Source organism: Emys orbicularis, chromosome 2 (genome assembly GCF_028017835.1).
Source record: "Emys orbicularis isolate rEmyOrb1 chromosome 2, rEmyOrb1.hap1, whole genome shotgun sequence".
Lineage (NCBI taxonomy): Eukaryota > Metazoa > Chordata > Testudines > Emydidae > Emys > Emys orbicularis.
The window spans coordinates 214,306,112-214,327,096 of NC_088684.1; the positions used below are offsets into that span (position 1 = coordinate 214,306,112).

General features: G+C 41.7%; 1 protein-coding gene across 2 annotated transcripts in view; it reads left to right on the top strand.

Moving 5' to 3' along the window:
* Nucleotides 1–20,418, top strand: part of EXOSC7 (exosome component 7) — a 36,317-nt gene extending 15,899 nt beyond the window's left edge. Inside the window, exons 4-8 of one of the 2 annotated variants that reach the window (XM_065399087.1) lie at nt 2,079–2,244; nt 7,284–7,354; nt 14,403–14,526; nt 16,657–16,812; nt 20,225–20,418. In XM_065399087.1, the coding sequence (XP_065255159.1) occupies nt 2,079–2,244; nt 7,284–7,354; nt 14,403–14,526; nt 16,657–16,812; nt 20,225–20,329 (622 nt within the window). In that variant the 3' untranslated portion in view covers nt 20,330–20,418. The remainder of the gene's footprint in view (nt 1–2,078; nt 2,245–7,283; nt 7,355–14,402; nt 14,527–16,656; nt 16,813–20,224) is intronic. The other variant, XM_065399088.1, reaches the window with a different exon arrangement.
* The last annotated feature ends 567 nt before the right edge of the window (nt 20,419–20,985 follow it).

Consider the following 20,985-nt stretch of genomic DNA (forward strand, 5'->3'; position numbering starts at 1 on the left):
ACTAGGGAAATACAAGCTAGATAGAGCTATTATAAGGTGGGTGCATAACTGGTTGGAAAACCATTCCCAGAGAGTTGTCATCAGTGGTTCACAGTCAAGCTGGAAGAGCATATCAAGTGTGTTCCCACAGGGATCAGTTCTGGATCCAGTTCTGTCCAATGTCTTCATCAATGAGTTAGAGATTTACATAGAGAGTAGAATTATAAAGTTTGTGCATGATACCAAGTTGGGAGGGGGTTACAAGTGCTTTGGACAATAGGATTAAAATTCAAAATGGTCTGGACAGACTGGAGAAATTATCTGAAGTAAATAGGATGAAATTCAATAAGGACAAATGCAAAGTACTCCACTTAGGAAGGAACAATCAGTTGTACACATACAAAATGGGAAATGACTGCCTAGGAGGGAGTACTGCGGAAAGGGGTCATAGTGGATCACAAGCTAAATATGAGTCAATAGTGTAGCACTGTTGCAAAAAAAGCAAACATTCTGGGATGTATTACCAGGAGTGTTGTAAGCAAGACATGAGAAGTAATACTTCTGCTTTACTCTGCATTGATTAGGGCTCAACTGGAGTATTGTGTCCAGTTCTGGGTGCCACATTTCAGGAAAAATGTGGACAAATTGGAGAAAGTCCAGAGAAGAGCAACAAAAATGATTAAAGGTCTAGAAAACATGACCTATGAGGAAAGATTGAAAACAATGGGTTTGGTTAGTCTGAGAAAAGACTGAGAGGGGACATAATCTTTTATGTACTTGAAAACTGTTGTTACAAGGAGGAGGGTGAAAATTTTTTCTCCTTAACCTCTGAGGCTAGGACAAGACGCAATGGGCTTAAATTGAAGAAAGGGCCGTTTAGCTTGGACATTGGGAAAAACTTCTTAACTGTCAGGGTAGTTAAGCACTGGAATAAATTGCCATGGGAGTTGTGGAATATCCATCGTTTCCTAACCTGCTCTTAATCTCCAAACACCTGTCAGGAATGGTCTAGATCATACTTAGTCCTGCCATCAGTGCAGGGGACTGGACTAGATGACCTCTCGAGGTCCCTTCTAGTCCTATGATTCTATAACTTCTGGCCCCATGCTTCTCTTGTTTACCAGGCATGATCTTAACACAGTTCTAGGCCGCCTTATTTAGGCTAATTCAGTCTGCCTCCCTTCTGCACCTTTTCCCATCAACGTTTATCATTATGTGATTGAAACATTTTGTAAAATTTCCGACAATTGAGTTCACAATTAGGGTAAATTTATAGGCCCAGTTATTACAGCACGCCCATGTTTTTGCCTTCTGTATATACTAGAGTAGAATCCGAACAAGATTCAGAATGTTTGTTGGTTTGGGGATTTTTTTTATAGGCATGCTGCCTTTGTTGGCTAAAACCTTTTGTTTTTAGCTGTGTGTAAGGCCCAAGGCAGCTAGGGATCTTCTTGCATGGATGCCCATAAACTGACCTTTGTTTTGGAATTAGGAAAGTGAAGGCTCATGCTATTCTCCGATCTTTTTTAAAAATAGATACTCTTTAGTTGGTACTCACCATAAACTGCGCTTGCTTAGATAATGAGACGCTGTCTGCAAGCAACCCCATAACAGAGTATCCAGTAAAGACATTAATAATTAAGGTCATGCAGTCATGCCATTCTAAAAAGTCTCTCTTGCTTGTCTTTTTTTCACCCCTCTTCTCACTGGTGTCTTTTGTCCCATTCATCTTTAACAGGCTGTATTGTTAACCATTTGGAACTTACTGTAATTTTCTTTTTTTTATCATGAAGGTGCAGAGATAATTAAATATTAGTCTTAAACATTTCTGCAGAATGTCAAGGAACTGTACAGTGTGGTCTGGTGACTAAAACAGATACTGGACTTCTGTATTCTTTTGCCAGCTCTGATGCTAATTTTGTGTGTTACCTCAAGTAATCTGTTTCACTTTTCTGTGCTTCATTTCTACCCTTGTAAAGTGGGAATAATACCTCCTTTGTGGTGATGTTATGGGCTTACTGTTTATGAAAAGCTTTGAGTTCCTTGGATAAAGGCTGCTTAGAAATGAAAAGTATCTATTTTCTTTTACCCCCATCCAGTTCAGCAAATGCCACTCCTGAATTTGAAGGCCGGGGAGGAGAAGAGCTTGCCACAGAGATAGTAAATACGCTCTACAGAATATTTAGCAATGAAAGCACCATAGACGTGAAATCCCTTTGTATTAATCCCAGAGAGCACTGCTGGGTTCTCTATGTTGATGTTTTGGTAAGTGACGCAAAGAAGAGGTAATTTAAGTTCCAGGGAGTCTTCAAGGTACTGAACTACAGAGCATAAAAAAAAATAATTTAGTAATATTTTTAAAATATTTACACAGTTTATATCATTGCATATCCATGCCTCACTGTAATTCTGTGGGGGGTAGGGGAGGAGAGGAAAGAGGGGTGGCTAACATAACTACCCACACCATCTATCTCTTGACACTGTATTATTGCTGGTGGATCCTTGGAGCAGAACAAAAGCTTTATATAGAAGTGATGGGGCTTTCCCTTCCTCCCCCACAGAAGGTTTAGATTTTATTATTGAAGTGTGTGTGTAGAGAGAGTGAATACTTGATCTCTTTCTAGAATGGAAACTAAATTTTGTCCATGTTCTAAAGTTAACCTAATGAGTTGCTAAATCACAACAATGTGCTTAAAGTTCTGAAAGAGAGAGAGAGACCGCAAGACTTGAATACAGGTCTGGGAGCCAGGAACTCATGAGCTCTGTTCCCAACTCTGACACTGACTGTGTGTCTTGAACAAATCAGTATTTCCCTATTTTGTAAAATGGGTAATAACTGGTAACTTCCTCCAAAAGATGCATTAGTTCAGGTTTGTAAAGTGCTTTGAAGATATAAAGCTCAGTGATAAATACAGTTGCCAAAGCCAAGCGTAGGTCTGTGTTAACAAACAAGAACATTCAGAATGCAGAGATACCTAAATAAATTATGTATGAAAATACAAATTCATTATGTTCTTTTTTTAAAAAGGCATTAATCTAATTCTATAGGGATGTGCCTACTGTGACTAACAGTAGTACAGAACGATCAGATGTGTACTGATGCAGTTTGTTACAATCTCAGCAGCCCTCTTAGCAGAACCTAAAATAATTTAATTGAAAATGAAGTGCTGTTTTTGAAGAGTAGCACTGGGAATTAAAATTATTTGGTAAACGTGAACAAAGCTACAGATTATCAGATGATATGCATATTTGCATAAAGTCAGTAAATCACTTTTTTAAAATCTCGTCTCTCTTACTGCACAATATTTCGAACTTCTTGTTTGAATTGTTCATGATACTGCCAAGTTTACCTTAGCAGTAATTCTGTAAACCTCCATGTGTGAGCAGATAATGTTAATGATGGGAATTTTGATTCTTCTTACTTAGTCACATTTAAATTGGTACCCACACTTCTATATAGCTTTAATCCTCTTAGATTGTTAAATATGTCAGTATCTCAAAGTTCCTTATGTTATATACCTTCTTGATTCACATACTTTCTTACATGGTCAGCTTTATGCATTTTGCCCAACTGAAAATTGTATTAGTAAGTCTAATGGAAATGTGTTCAGGACTAGGATTTGTGCTGAATAGCATGCAAAGGTAGAACTCAGATTATGAGATTTATTGTATTTAAATCTTGTTTCTTTTGGGGGTGGGCGGTGTGTGCCATTAAAGAACTACTTCCTCCTGGGGAATTCTGCACCATTACGCACACACAGAGTTCATGTCCTCCGCAGATTTCTTTGCTTCCCCGTGGAAAAATGACTTTGACGGGGAAGCAAAGGGAAGCCACAAGAGTAGTTTTACGCCCCTGGGCACGTCATTTCGGGCACCTGTAGCAGCCAGCAGAGAGGGGGTCTGAGGCTGGGGATACCCCAGATGGTGGCTCCTATCCTGTGCCAGGCTCAGCTGCTAATCCCCGGTGGGCTGGGGCAGAGGGGACAGGACTACTTCTCCTTCCCCTGCAAGGAGCAGCCAGGACTGGGTCAGACCCACCCCCAGAAACCTCCCCTCCACCCCCTCACACTTCCTGTCCTCATCACTCCTCAGCCATGGAGGAGGGGTCACTATGTGGAGCTGCTACCCTGTCTGCTCAACCCCCTATGCATCCAGGCTCCCCACCACCACCATACCCTCACCCGCCCTGTACCCAGAGCCTCCCACCAAGCCTCACCTCCTGCACCTGGAGCCTCCCACACCCTAACCACAACCCCTCTGCATCCGGACCCGCCCCCACCCCCCAGCTGAGCCCCACGCACCCAAACGTCCACCCCAACTAGTCACACACTCCCCTACACTTGGACCACCCCAACAAGCCCCTTCACCCAGACCCCCACCCCACTGAGCCCCAGCCAGCTGCACCTGGACCCCCCTACAGAGTCCCATTGCCCCTGCACACGGAACCCCCAACGAGTCCCTGTGCATCTGGATTCTTCCCCCCTCCTCCCACTGAGCCGCCCACACCCAGATTGCCCCACACAGAACCCTCTCACCCCGCACCTGGATTCCCCCCCCACACTAAGCCCCTTCACACTTGGATCCTGCCACGCTGAGCCTGCCTGCCCACACCTGGTGTACCTGCATGGAGGGGCAGGGCCCCCTCATGTTTCTGGGGCTGGCCCAGCCCTTGCACTGTGTCAGGGTCGGGTGCAGCCTCAGCGCTGAGTCTGTGTCTTCGTAGGGGCTGCAGGGTGTTCTCCCACCTCTGTGCAGCCAGTGGACTGTGCTCCCCACTGCCATTCTGGAGCCTCCACATTTATTTATTGACCAAATTTGCAGAATTTTAAAATATTGTGCACAGAATTTTTATTTTCTTTGGTGCAGAATACCCTCAGGAGTGACTACTTGTATTGCTACAAATGGATCATTAATGTATGGATCTTTTCAAATCTCAGTATTTAAATTTACCAAGATGTTTGTGCTATTTTCTATTATAACTATAGGGAATACCATAAGGTAGAGTAACGATGTTACAATGCAGTAAGAGTCCAATATTTATAGGTATTTCTGCCACACTCGCTGTGTGAGTGCTCACTGTACTACATTTTAACGTTCTACTAATGGCTCATTACAGTGGAATTATCTGTAGTGTCCACACTAATATCAAGTGGACTTTTCTATTTTTGAAAGTGTAATGATGAGCAGATTAATGAGAGAACACTTTTTACTGCATTTCCCTCTAGATGCATAAGAATAGCTCCTTTTCGTGTTAGTGGGATTTGCACAGTAAATTGAGGGGAGAATAAACCTCATTAAGTTTCTGTCAGAAGTTTAAAAAAATACTGCATTCTTGGATATGCAATAGAGTGCATAGAATATATTTGTTTCTAAAATAGCTTGTTCTGAAAGATATCTGATTTCGATGGATTCTTGCTCCATTTCTTATTGCCATCCATATAACCAGCCACAATTCCACAGAAGTATCTGAGTTTCAGCTCTTATTTGAGGGTAAGGTTTGACCAGTATATGCAACTTCAGGAGAAAAGGGAGACGAGATTTCTTTAACAGATGGTGTTGATGCAAAGTCACTCATCTAAAAAGAAAGATACTTTTTCTTTGTTAGTGGCCTATATTTTTATCTCCAGTATAGTTGAGACTTGTCTTAGTTGGTTGCACAGTCACACTGTTAATGCTCAGTAGACTGAACCAAAAGGAGTTAGACTACAAATTTGCATGCAGAAGCTACCCAGGGGCTCTTGGTTAATGCTCTGGTTGTATAATAGTGGTCTCAAAAGAAATGATCATTCTATTTTTTTAAATATAAAAAATTCTATTATCCCTAGAGCAGCACAGTGAGTATAGAAACACCATAAACCAGGGATCTGCAATCTTTTCACACCTATAGTTTCCTTTTGTTGCTGATGTTAAAGACAGGCTTTTAGGAGGCTTTTGTCATGATTGACACATTTATAGTCATCTTCACACAAATTGCCCCAGCAGTCTGTCATACTGGATGGCGAGAATGAGTGTGTGGTTTTTCCACCTCCTTACAGCACAGTATACACATAGGAAGGCTACATTAGGCTCTAGTAAAATCTTAGCCGTTTCCTGTTGAGCGTCCATAGAAGGGTTTTTTTTGTCACTACTGACTTGGAGACTTTTCCTCAAGGAGGACTAGGGCCAGGCTTAGAATTTTATTTAACCACTCTTGAGTTTATTGTGGTTTGCAGAGGAAGGGGTAGCTTTTTTTTTTTTTCTTCCCACAACTCAAACAGCTGAACAAACAAACATTCACCTTGTAGGAATGTTAGTCTAAAAGATATTGTTTTGAAAAAGTTGTTGTACCATGGGTAGCATGTTGTTGTACCCTGGCCTGTAGGAGCTACTGTAATACAAATAATAAAAGTTTATATTGGAGGTCTGAACATAACCTTAACTACAGTACAGACACATCCTGTCTTTAAATAAAGATAGTGGTTTTATTGCATTTATCCAGTAAAATCCAATAACTACTGAAAATGGCAGGCTAATTTCTCTGTATCAAGCAATTGTTGCATAGCAGTAATTTGGTCACCATCTGTCTTTTAGCTTTTGCTTTCACCTTTTGTCAGTTTCACCTTTCAGTCATCAGTCTGTCTTGGTACAAGTAATCAGTCTGAAATATAACCCTTACTTAATTTAGAGTTCATTTCCTCGTAGGCTTTTTAGTTTTCTATGTTGATTACATTGACCATACTTCAGAATTGTACACTTTGAAACTTAATCCACTATATTCACATGAGCCGAGTAGACAGGTGCATTCACGCATCTCCTGTTAAGATTGGGGCAAGTGCTTTCATTGGGTAGGTTTTTAAAAGAAGAAGAATTATGTGGATTAAGAATGAATGCCATAACTCTCTTATTCTGAGTTTAGGTTTAAATATTGCCATAACTACAGCTGACTGAAACTTCCTAAATTTCACAAAACATTATTTTCAACAACTATCCCCCTTCAGTTTTCATTGGAAGTTTTAGAGGTTTTCACGTAGCGGTAGTGGCAATGAATGCTGTTCTAAAACGAATCCTTACCACTGCATTTTTGTAATAACTATGCTGTGCACTGGGCTGTGTATATTTGATGGTTTTAAAATTGCATTTTAAAGCATTCACTTTACAGTGCAATTTTGGAAAGAAACTGATATTGTATAGTTGGCTGTGACTTCATAGGTAATGTTGAGTATAATTAAATATAGAAAGTTTTTTAGTGTTTCAGTGTCACAACTATTTAGGGAATATTTTGATGTTCTTATAATAGTTTATGACTTTTGTGTTTTTTACCTCAGTTATTGGAATGTGGTGGCAACCTCTTCGATGCAATCTCTATTGCAGTGAAGGCAGCTCTCTTTAATACGAGGTAAGGCACAGTTCTTAATTTTCTTGGGAGGATAAATACTTTCTCAGCACTTTTAAAGCTTAAACATTAAAACAAAGATTAAGGGATTGGATGTCTAGGTCAACTTGCATCCAGATACAAAACCGATCATTTTCATCCCGCTGAAATGAATTAGTGATTTCAGTCCAGTTTCTGTTGGGCAGGTGTCCTCCTTCATGACAAGGATGCTTATTGGCAAAGAGTTGAAAGATTGAATGATCACGGTAACTGTTACCATGTCATCCCTTTAAACATGGCCAACTTCAGAAAAAGCTTATTTTGGCAGCGGTGTATAATTATAAAGACCTTCATGCCCTAATTTCCAGACGGGCTGAAGTCCATGGACGCTGCAGGTGCTTGGCACCTCTGAAAATCACTTCCTCTGTCTGTAGGGCTGTCAGACTGTCACCAGCTCTAAATTCCTATATTAAAAAAAATTGAGTTTTTTCTTTTGCATTAAACAACATGAATCATGGTTCATAGTTTCTTCACGGAACTATTGACTGAGAGAAGGAAAGTGTCACTAGGTGCCAGAGCTCACAAACTTTTGCACAAGTGCAGTGTCGTTAACAAAACCATCAATTGTGCTTTGCTACCTTCTCTGCACATGGAGTGGCGCATGCTGGAAGGCAGGGAGTCTGGAGCAGAGGCACTTTGCTTGCCATTTCTTGATCTGCCTGCTAGCGATAGCTAAATTTAGCAACATAGATTTACACTTACAGGAGTAAGTTAGCCAATACTTCAGCTGAATGGGTAGGTTCGACGTACAACCAGATGAAGAAACTCCCCATAGGCAAATGTTACATTTCTAGTTTGTCAATAAACCTTTTCAGAAATTCTTTTCATCAAGAGTGTGATGAGTGATCTTGTGAACAAAAGTTGCCAAATGTTGCATAGTGAGACTCCAGAATAGCTTTCCAAAAGTTAAAGTTTATGTTGCAGGCGCAAGAGGTCTGAAGGTGTTCTACAGCAGTGTATTGAAACTCCATTAGCTTCCGTAGAGTTACTCCTGAGTTACGCCAGAGTGAAATCCGATTGCAGCTCTATTGTTGGAAAGCAGCATACAAGGAAAAAAGCATGGTTCTGAAGACGTATATCAGGTTGTTAAAATCTGTTTGTTCAGACATGAAGAAAGTCTCTTGAGATTGAGAGAGACAAGATGGGTGAGGTAATATCTTTTATTGGGCCAACTTCTGTTGGTGAGAGAGACAAGCTTACACAGAGCTCTTCTTTAGGTCTGGGGAACATATTCAGAGTGTCACAGCTAAATACAAGGTGGAACAGATTGTTTAGCATAAGTAGTTGCCTTGATTGGTCCCTTGAAATGTGTTAGGTGACCTGTTAACACCCCTCCAGAAGTAGTGGGGGAGAGAGATTGAGACAATAACTCTGCTACACTTCATTCCTGTTGGTATTTTACTGAACAGTCTCCTGCTTTAATCATCTCCACAGTGGCTTTTTTAAAGGAGTAAAGTGTTCCTGTAATGTGGAATCCATTAAAAGTTATATTCTCACACATTGGGAAGCTGCCAAAGACTTGTGAACTTGCTAAGGGTGAAAAAACGTTGCAAAACGATTTTATGGGAAAGCTGCCTGGATGCTGTTAGTCTAAATTCTAAGTTTAGTTTGTAACAGCTGCTGTTCCATGGTTTTTTTTAGATCCCTTGTTTGTGCTTTATGTACAAGATATCTGGGCTTTTTGAAATGTAGTTTAAACAGCAGTCCTATTTTGAAGGATACTGTATATAAAGAAAATACAAAAACTAAAACAGAACAGCATTGGATTAGGAAAAACGTATTGCAAGCTAACACTGGAGGACATTATGCATGCAGTGCTTGCTTTAATAGTTCTTTCAAAAACAGTGCCTTTTAAAATAGATAACTTCATCGCACTTACGAAAGTGAGAGACTAACGGCTTGAGTTTGGAATAGTGTGGGCAAACACTGTCTAAGCTTCTCCAAAGCCACTGCCAGTACTTTTTTCAGTTTTGACCTACAAGAGTCTTGCTCAGGGGTGGGCAAACTTTTTGGCCTGAGGGCCACATTGGGGTTCCAAAACTATATGAAGGGCCGGGTAGGGAAGGCTGTGCCTCCCCAAACAGCCTGGCCTCCGCCCCCTCCCACTTCCTGCCCCCTGACTGTCCCCCTCAGAACTCCAATCCATCCAACCCACCCCCCCCCGCTCCTTGTTCCCTGACCTCCCCCTCCTGAGACCCCCCGCCCCTAACTGCCCCTCCGGGACCCCACCCCCTATCCAACCCCCTTGCTTCCTGTCCCCTGACTGCCCCGACCCCTATCCACACCTCCATCCCCTGACAGGCCCCCCAGGACTCCCACACCTTCCAGCCCCCCCGTTCCCCATCCCCTGACCCCTATCCACACCCCCGCCCCCTGACAGGCCCCCCAGGACTCCCACACCTATCTAACCGCCCTCTGCTCCCTATCCCCTGCCCCTTATCCAATCTCCCCCGCCCTCCCCACACACACACACTCCCCGCCCACTTACCATGCCGCTCAGAGCACCAGGACTGGCAGCTGCGCCATCTGGCTGGAGCCAGCCATGCCATCGTGCTGCCTGGAAGGAGGTTGCAGCCGCACTGCCCAGAGCGCTGGCGGCACAGCGAGCTGAGGCTGCGGGGGAGGAGGGACATCAGGGGAAGGGTCGGGGTCTAGCCTCCCTGGCCGGGAGCTCAAGGGCCAGGCAGGACGGTCCCGTGGGCCGGACGTGGCCCGCGGGCCATAGTTTGCCGACCTCTGGTCTTGCTTATTTCACTTTAGCACAACTGGCATTCTTTGCTTAAGTATGAACTGGGAAGAGCTATTGTTGTGGGGAACATGAAGAAACCATCAAACTCACTTTTATTTGTGAACTAAGAATTTGAGCTCTGTCCCTGAGCAGTGAAAGGCACTAATCCACTATGGAATCTAGTCATTCTTTCCTTCCCCTTCTTAGTTCCAGACATTTACTTTACAGACTACTTTGAAGTTTCCTACAACAGTTACTAGCCCACCAGAAAAATATCACTTCAATCATGTTAATCTATTTTTATCAATGCCAGACAATTCAAATCTAACTGTCCTGAACTTGTCTCTTACAGCTATACTACTTGTCCTTCATAGTAATTTTGTGACCAAGTTTCCATTATAAACCTGTTTTCAAAGGTGTATATATCTGCTTTAAAAAGACCAGCTCTTGCTTGAAACCTGGAATCCAAATTAGTGTGTTCTGGCTGCCATTGTTTTTGAAGCATTTAGTTCTCAAATGCCTATCTGAGCCTTGTAGAGCAATAATTTTATCCTTAAAAACCAAGCTTGTATAGCTTCCTTCATAGCTATGGGGACTCCTTTCTTTAGGCTTCAAGGAATCCAAGATGGTGACCCAATATGGTGGCATATTCATTAATCTAAATGTTTGCATTGTTCAGACAGCTTTAAATGACTCACCAAATACTAATTGAATAGTATTCCTTCAGTTCTAGTACTAAGTAGGTATCTAAAGGCACTTAGGGCCATATTCCGCTGTAGTAGAAATCTGTATTTTAGTGGAGCTGTACATACGCCATGGCTGAATTTGCCCCACTGTATTTCCACTGTTATGTTTTGGAACACAAACCTCTGTATGATGGGGCCTGGAACAAGATTCCTCAGGTTATTGTATAAATGTGCAAACACACACAGGGCTGTGGTTTAGCATATTACAATGATGCATATCCCATATTAGTTTAACACTGGCAAAAGCTAGATAGATTGTTACTTTAGGCACTTGTAACTGAAAATAGTCATTATTTCAACAGTAGATGTCACTCTGCCCCTTACCCAACAACAGGGTAGTGATGGAATTGGGGGGAGGGGAGGGGCAGTAGAGACCACTTGCAGATGTCAAGCTGCAGTTCGAGATCTCCTGCACTGAACTGAGAGCATTGCTGGTGTGCCACTGAGTACTGCTGTGCTGGCTTTGCAGTTGCTGCACTGATGAACCTGCTGCAGGTTTTAACACTATTGTGGGAACTCAACAAATAAGTATAGTGCACAAAAATAAAATGATTAGATTTACAATTTGCTTAGTCTGGACTCTGGAGCGAAGGCTTTTCACAAGGGGAAGGGGGAATCTGATGCTTTCCAGGAATGCCCTTGATCCTGCAAAAATCTATTTCTACTTCTTGCTTATTTACCAAGGTGGCTGTAATCACCTCCCCACTTCTTCCATGCTACTAATATTCTTCTCTGTCTGCCCAGCTCATGCTGTCCTCTTGCCTTAGTAGATGTTTGGTCTTGTCTATAACTTCATATCCTCTTGCCTTGAGTACTGCAACTCCTTCCTCTAGGGACTTTCCAAATACTAGCTCTTGAAACTGCAGCATAAGGAAATGCATTACTACTTGCTGCCTTCTGTGTACAAGGGAATAATGACTCTGTCATTGTCATCTTCAAACATTGCTTTCCACTTCCTATGCAGTTCAGAATAGGGGTTAAAAATTGCTCTCTATGGACTTGATTTTAACCTTCTTCTAGCCTGTCTAGCACACTGCTCTCATTCTATCCCTCCAAACAACCTTGTCACTGTTGGCTCAAGAGCCTTCTCCTTTATAACAGTCCTCTTGTATCAGCCTACGTGTAACCAGCTAACTGTCTTGCCCTCTCAGTTATAAATAAAGTGTTAATAATTTTCAGCAGAAAACATCTTGTCTCATTGATCGTATTATATAACTCTACAAAGTGCTTTACATGCAGTTATGTAAGACTATACAAAATAGTTGCATTTTGCGTATTTTAAAAGATTTTTGTTTTGGTTGGTCAGTATTATGCAGGGAATATGCCTCTTCTCTCTACAGATGTCTAAGCTGTTATGAAGCACTTGTCATTAGGACTCAATATGAACTGCAACTACACCTCTATCCCGATATAATGCTGTCTTCGGGAGCCAAAATTTTTTACCGCGTTATAGGTGAAACCGCGTTATATTGAACTTGCTTTGATCCGCCGGAGTGCGCAGCCCCACCCATTCCCCCGGAGCACTGCTTTACCGCGTTATATTCGAATTCGTGTTATATCGGGTCGTGTTATATCGGGGTAGAGGTGTAAAATACTTTCCAGGCATTAAAAAACAAAACAAAAAACACTTTGCTCCTGTAAGGAAAAAACGTTCATTAAATCCATCCAGATATTTTACTTTAAAAGATGTTACAGAATGCATAAAAGAAGTCTCTCGAGTTTAATTTGTAACACACACGACACTGTGCTGTAAAAGTATTAATATAAACCAACGTTTCTGTTAGATGTCATCCAGTTACCAAAGCTAATTTTTCAGAGATGCACTGAGGTGTGTTATATCTTCAAGGAAAGTGCATAGAAATGGGAGATCTGTTTTCTTTTTATTGGCCTGCAAAGTAAGAGCTTTCATGCTATATTCATCCCTGAGGGGAAGCAGCCTTCTTACACCAATGGACTCCATCAGAATTGCACCAGGGCCAAACATGGCCTTCACATTATGGGCAGGAAAAGTAAAGCAAGTGATTACTTAAACTTCCAACTGACCTTTTATTCATTACCATAAGAATGTTATGTTCAGCTTTTTGTAAAATTTCCATGGAATTTATACATACTGTGCATATAATATGGCCAACTATGTCCTAGAAATCTGACAAATTTCAAAATATGGAGACTCAACCTTCACATTCACATTTTAAGTAATATGTGAAATTGAACATCTCGGGCATTACTTCGTCTGTTGAACAAAGGATTTGGGGAAAGTATATATAATCCCTCTTTATTAAAGTGTAAAATCTGTTCTGGATGAAGATGTCTGAAGAATTCATTTTTCTCTTGATTAGACTCCTCCGAAGTGGAGGAATGTGTCCTAAAACATTCACCTATACAAGGTTATCCCATCCTATATACTTCTCTAGACATGTGCCTCTTGATTTTCATTGCTGTGGTGGATAGGAATAATGGAATTGATCAGGAAGGTGAGGGGGTAATTTTTATTTGGCAAATGTCTGGCACAGGGACTGAAAAATTAACCTTGTACTTCTTGGCACTAGTTGAAGGCCTAAACCTACTAGCCAGAGGTAGACATGAAATTTGAAGGTTGAGAGCCAAACCAGCTAAATCAGCACCTTTGTGAGAGGTCCAGCCCCCTGACATCCCAGCTTTTATGGAGGATGCTGGGATTTCTACTGAAGCTTCTCTTGGGACCCTGCTTGATAGCTCTATTTTTCATATCTACCTCTACTAGCAAGCAGGAGGCTGTACTATAGAAGGGGGGGGAGAATCTCTCAACTGGTGAGGAAAGCATTCTACTACTCTAGCCTTCCCCCCCAGTAGTTAGTCTCCTTCCCCCTTGAATAACATTAGTGCTTATGTCTGCTTCTAGTCATAGCTTTTCCAAGCATTAGCAGCAACACAAAATTGGCATGAGTTTCACTGTCACCCACAGGATTATGGATAGTAGCACTGAAACAAGATCAGAGCCTTTTTAGTTTAACCAAGCAGGAACAGAGTTAAGCTAGCAGCAGCAGCAGAACCAGAGAAGTTGCCATCTGCAGACCCTAGGTGACAACATTGCATCACTTTACAGTTGCTTCATAGTGTAGCTGTGTAATTAACAGCAAGAAGCTTAGTATTTAAATTAATCGAAATGCTGAAGAAATGGATTTTTGTAAGCACTCATGCTTGCCATGTGGGCATTGGTTTCTCCCCCAAGCCCTGACCATGTCTAGTTGATCACTTACTTGGTGGTATGTTTAAACAAAATACGCATTTTAACATTAACTGATGTGACTGTGGAGATCAGAAGCATTCTTTAGAATTAAGACTAAAATCCTACAGTACTAAAACGGGCGTGTTTGTTTTTGGTGGTTTTTAGTAGTCTTTCATCTGCGTTCCCTTTCTTTAAAAAGAAGCATGGAAAAGTTATCTTTAGAAATCTTAACAGCTTTATTTTCTCTAGGAATGGGGCAGACCTACATAACAGATTAGAGAGTGGTGAAGTTATATCCAGTACGTTTTGCATATGCTTCTGTTTTAATAGGATACCCAAAGTGCGTGTTTTGGAGGATGAAGAAGGATCAAAAGAGATTGAGCTCTCTGATGACCCTTATGACTGTATTCGACTTAATGTGGAGAATGTACCCTGTATCATCACATTAAGCAAAGTAAGCCTGTAGAAGTTTGTACATTATTTCTTTTAGCTTGTGACTCTTCTATAGACTTTGGCTACAAGAATTGACCTGCCATTATGGGTTGGGAGAAACCATCTTTTCTTTGATGACCAGAGCCACGAGTTACCCCCATACTAAAAATAAGTTCTTGGCTTCCATCCTTGGGTTTATTTATTGACTTGGGAGGTAGGGAAGGAAATCTTTGTGGAGAGAGTGTTCCATCTCCCTCTCAAGTTGTATGTCTTGATGGAGTGGGAATCTGCAATAACTAACCCTGCTGTATTCTTGGACTGAAACAATTAACTATCCATCCATCAGCTGCTTGCTGATAGTGAAGTGGACACTAGTATTGGCTTCTCTAATATGCTAACATAATATCCATTAGCCATTTAAAATGTTGGAAACCTATTTGGTGAGCCACTGAAGAAACAGAACTTTGTTGATGGAGCTAACCTCATGCTTACCAACACCCTGCGAGATAGGTAAGCGTTATTGCTAGGGCCCTACCAAATTCGTGGTCCATTTTGGTCAATTTCACACTCATAGGATTTTAAAAAGCATAAATTTCATTATTTCAGCTATTTAAATCTGAAATTTCACAGTGTTGTGCCTATAGCGGTCCTGACCCAAAAAGGAGTTGTGGGAGATCGCAAGGTTATTGTAGGGGGGGTTGTGGTACTGCTACCCTTACTTCTGTGCTGCTGCAGGTTGCAGCGTGGCCTTCAGAGCTGGCCAGCTGGAGAGCGGCAGCTTCTGGCCGGGAGCCCAGCTTTGAAGGCAGAGCGGGGCCCTCAATCAGTAGCCACCACTCTCCAGCCGCCCAGCTCTGAAAGCAGCGGAGCAGAATTAAGGGTGGACTTGGTCTGGTATTGCCACCCTTCCTTCTGTGCTGCTGCTGGTGGCAGTGCTGCCTTCAGAACTGGGCACCTGGCCAACAGCCACCGCTCTCTGGCCACCCAGCTCTGAAGGCAGCAGAGAAGTAAGGGTGGCAATACCACGATCCCCCTGAAATAACCTTGCAACCCCCCTGCAACTCCCTTTTGGGTCAGGACTCCCAATTTGAGAAACGCTGGTCTCCCCTGTGAACTCTGTATAGTATAGGGTAAAAGCACACAAGACCAGATTTCATGGTGGGAGACCAGATTTCATGGTCTGGGATGCATTTTTCATGGCCGTGAATTTGGTAGGGCCCTAATTATTGCCATCATTTTTCAAATAGAGGGACTAAGGCACAGAGAAGCTAAGTGACCTACATACAGCAGGGACTCAGAGCCGGAAGCAGAACTTGTTCATAGCTGTTAGGTCTACTGTCCCTCTCAGTGCCACTGTTTTCTTAAATTCTCTATACAGTAAATTGGTGTGTGTGTGTGTGTGTGTGTGATCCCACTTAATTCACTGTTGCATCACTTTGTTTTCTATCTGCCCATTTCTCCAACCTTTCCAGCCACACAGCAATTGCCATAATATCAACTGTCCTCCTTGGCTTGGTCATGAGACAGCTTGCATGCTGTCATGCAAATTATTCTGTTTTCTACGTGTTACATAAATAATAATTAATAAAAGCTGTCACTGAGGCAGAGACTGAATCTCACCTCTCCTGAGCCTCAGGCATGTGTAACTTTTGTGGATAAAATTCCACAGTTGAGGAAGAAAAAGAAGCCTTTGAGTGAAAAGTTGATCCTTTTTAAAAAATATATGTATAAAATTTTAAAGGAGCTTCCCACTATTGCCAGATGTTTGTAATGTTAAACTAAATTCCATGTGGATGAATTAAGAGTCAGGATGTAGGTCAAGTGGCCAAAGGTGCGTGTTTATCCTATGTACGTAGTATGTTTATAAGCATGCACACACAATAACGTTGCACTGTCAGCAGATACAATGTCCTATATCAAGGTGTTATATTTAACGACTGACACAGCTGCAGTGATTTAGCACATGAGTAAAACCAAGGATCAGACAGTATTTATATTTCTTAGGATTGTAGCATACAGATAAACTGACCGGTTAATGGTTTGGTGGAGTTACCTCCAATGTTCTAATTCCATCACCCAGTAAGTTCATAATTATCTGGACACAAAACAATTTTAAAAAATCCAAAAGTAAAATATGTCCTTGGTTCTGCAGATTGGTTGTAGGCATGTAGTTGATGCTACCCTTCAGGAAGAAGCTTGCTCTTTGGCCAGCCTGCTGCTTTCTGTGACCAGCAGAGGTACCCTTACGTGTATGAAGAAATTGGGGAACGGTAGTCTTGATCCAGAGAGTATCTTTGAGATGATGGAGGTAAGAAGTGCTGACGAGCAACTTCAGCTCACATAATGGAAAAGTGGATCTTGAGCATATGAAAAATTGCAGTGTGGGCATAATTTAAAGGGATACTGAAAACTTACCTAGGGGCAAAAAGTGACTTGTGGAAGGTCCCAGGCAGCTTCCAAGGAATCTGAAATTCCTACGGGAATGAATTTCACTTATGCAAACCGTTTGGGATGTCCCCTCTGACACTGCGATAATCTGGGTTTTCTTCTATATAGTAGTGTCATACTAGCAAAACTTAAAAGTTAAGGTTACTAACATTATTTACAAATCCTATATTTACTTCATAAAGAACAAGTTTCAAGCCTGATAATTTCCCTTTGAAACTCAAAACGAAACTTCTTTAACATACATCAGTTACCACACAACAGAAATGGAACTTGTTGTGAACTGGTACTTTACAGTACATAATCTTTAATTTGTATAACTTGTTTTTCATGTAATTAACTTATTTAGCTAGTAATCGTTACAATCCTAGTACTTTACTTTTCACATTTTGTTGTAATACACCTCTACTCTATAACACGAATTCGGATATAACGCGGTAAAGCAGTGCTCCGGGGGGGCGGGGCTGCGCGCTCCGGCGGATCAAAGCAAGTTCGATATAACACGGTTTCACCTATAACGCGGTAAGATTTTTTTTTGGCTCCCGAGGAGGTAGAGGTGTATCTTTGTATCTGTCCTTTTTACTGATGTGATCCTCTTCCCTTTCTATAAAAAATATTTATAAAATGCTGTGGTAGCTGGCAGCAGTTCAAGTTGACTTGGGAATTTCACTTTAAATCCTTCTTTAGGCCTCTCTCTGAAGCTTCCCTTTTGGTGTGAAATGTCTCATGCCCAGACTTGGCCTTAAAGTATGTACAAATGAGTTTTGTACACCAGCTTTGTATTTCATTTGCACTTTAATTCAAAATTGGCTGTTTCTGAAAACCTTCACATTTGGCATAAACATGGCCCTTGTGAGAAATAGAGCTAGGTGGGAAGTGGCTTCCCCATCCTGTGAAAATTTGAGATTTCAAAACCCTTTCCCCTTTTGCATTGGGATGAAACGTACCTTTTTTTTGAAGCCTTGATGAGAAAGCAAAGACGCCAGCTCCAGAATTAATAGCGTGGTGGCTAGGGCACACGGCTGGGATGTAAGAGACTCGGGTTTAAGTCTATGCTCTAAATCAAATAGAGCAGAGCCTTGAACCTGGGTTTTCCACATCTAGGCGTGTGCTTTAACCACAAGGCTTTTAACTATTCTAGGGGTTCTCTCTCCCAGTTCCATGCTGGACCTGAAACTACTGTCAAAACTAGTATGTTCCTGCAAAACATTTATTTTGACAAATAGGCATTTTCCAGCAAAACAATGTGTTTTTTTTTGTCAAATTCCTGACCAGCTGTAGTGAGGACTGCAGAAATTGGAGCCAGGTTTGAAAACAACTGGTTAAAGTGGAAATGACATGCTAAGCATGCATGACACTTCACTTTCTCTTGATGTAATTTAAAGCCTGGGTGTTAATCTACCACTGAGCTCCTGTTTGCTCTGAGGAAAGTCATTTCACTTCTGTGCCTTAGTGTACCCATTTGTAAAATGAAAATAGTAATTTCTAGCCTGCCTCACAGGTGTGCTCTCAGGATCTGTGTTGAGCTTTGAACATTTAAAAGTGTATGCACCAAGGGTCAGATATTTCAAAGGTATTTAGCACCTAATGATGGAGATAGGAGCCTAATGGGATTTTCAAAAACACATAAGCAGGTGAAGCACCTGACTCCCATTGAAAAAAGGCAATTAGGCACCTTACTTACTTAGGGCCAAATTTACAAAATCTCCTAAATAGTACTGTACAAACAAGTATTGACTCCTGTGACAACCTAAGAGTTAAAACTTAACTCAGTAACCCAGTATGTTATGTTGCCCCTCACCTGTTTTAAAGAAATCTCTCCTCCTTAAGTGGTGATGTTTTTCACTGAAATAAACAAGAAAAGGCTTTCGGGGGAAGCAAAGAATTCTTTCTTTGGCTGGGGGTCTGACTGGTCTTGTTCCCAACACAGCAGCCTGTTTGGGGAACAGATGGAACAAACGAAGCCAAAAGCACAGGGTCTGTGAAATGGAACAGTTTCATAACCCTTGCTTGACACTTCTATATCCTCCAGTGGATTGATTCCAGCCCAGAAAATGTTCAGCATTATCAGCCTTGGGGTGAACAGACATTCCAGCCAGTACATCGCTTTTAGGAAAGCAGCATAATGGTTCAGCTTTGGAAAGGTGCCATAGCTACACCTCTTACTGGATTAAACTTATCATAAGGGAGTCAGGCAGAAATAACTGAGATGCCAGTGGGCAAAATACAGGACCCATGCACCAAGCAAGGGTAAACGAGTCTTGTGTTGGAGATAGCTGGGCTAGATATCTGGTGTGGGAGTGGAGCAGAATATTTCATGATACCCCCTGGGGCTGCAAAGTTACCCCAGTCCATTAATTGTAACAACTTCTGCACCTTCCCTACATGGGGAGTTTTGGTCAGTGGATCCACATAGTCCTATACCACCCCATCTCTCCCAAGCTTGTCCCAAATGCTCTTCTTGAGGCTACAGAACAGTACTGCATGAGGAGGGGCTGGGGGAGTTGTAGTATCCTTCTCAATTGCCTGGCTCCTTGATCAGAGCATCTGCTTCATTTTATGGTTTCATGCCTCCATGTAGAGCTTGGACTTGCCCCCAATTAAATGGTAGGTTGTTTTATGGGTCTCTAGTTATAAAATTGAGGAGCAACTTCCTTCAGACAACTTGGCCATAGTTTCTATTCAATACCCACAGCTTGAGCTGCCCATTGACCTTTTAAGGACTGTGAGCGAGGTTCCTCTCTGCTCAGGGAATTTCATGGTTCCATGATCCTATGCCAGCCAGACCTAGGGGAAGTTCTGATCTACACCACTGCCGTAAGATACCTAAGAGATGTTTGCCAGTAGAGGGTCAGTGCAGGCTCTCCTCCGATGTGTTTTCTCTTTCAGCATGTCCCTATACTAGAGACATGGGGGAGGAAGCTGGTGCAGGAGTTGCTTCTACTGTGTTTATGCCATTGGAGAGTTCTCTGAGGCTCCTGCCTGGCACAGAGGGGCAAGCTCATACTAGGGAATCTGGCCCACTGAGGTTTTGATGAATTGGAGCACTTGCCCCTGGTTTGAACAATTTTGCTTTGGAGGGGTTCTTTCCAAAACTTTTGATCAAGTTAAGAGTCCCCCACATGCAGTTTGTCTTAGTTCAAATATGCCATTTACAACAGCTGGTGTATATTAATCATTAAGGGAAAAAATAGTTGACAGAAGGGGAAGTGTTCCACTTAAATTCACTTCCTGTTAGGATGCCTCAGCTTTGTCTTGCCTTCTTTGCATTACAGACAGGAAAACGGGTAGGCAAAACGTTGCACACTTCCCTACAGAAGATCTTAGACAAGGAAGAGAGTCTGGGGACAACACGACAGAAGGTTGGATTCCTAGGATGAGTTGTTTTATCAATGCAGATGTACATTTTCAAGTTATTTTTCAAAGCATGATCTTGTCAGTTTGTATGTGAAATAAAGGATATTTTTGGTTTTAATATTGTGTCCTAACCATGTTTAAAATACTTTTTAAATGCAGCTAGCAAAGCAGAAGGAAACTTAACTAAGTCTTAAATGAAAATAAATTAATTTGAAATGCTTCATACTGCCTTCAGCTCTGTACCCAGGAATTGCACCAATCTAACAATCAATACAGCTACCTTGCATGACACTTCTAAATTAGTTTGTGTGGCAAAAAAATGTTTCCCATCGCTACAAAACACAAGAGCAGTTGCACACTGGAAGTCCGCTGTAGAAGTTGCTTTATTCACTATGCAGATAAAACAAATTGAAGTAATAGGGGATTATCTAATCAAAGAACATTTGATTTCATCAGTTAGTTTGAACTGGACATCTAGCTCTGTGCTTATGAACAATAGCTGAAAAGTAAATTCCTAATTTTGCATTTAAGACCAAAGTTAGTTTAACCTTTAGCTTCCCCCTCTTCTAAAGTGAACAGAAGAGAAGTCAAATTTAGCTTCCAGCTGTGACTAGCTTTTCTCCTTTCTGCACCCCCATCCAAAGCTCCAAATATGAAATTGAGGTGAGAAGTGGGAGTT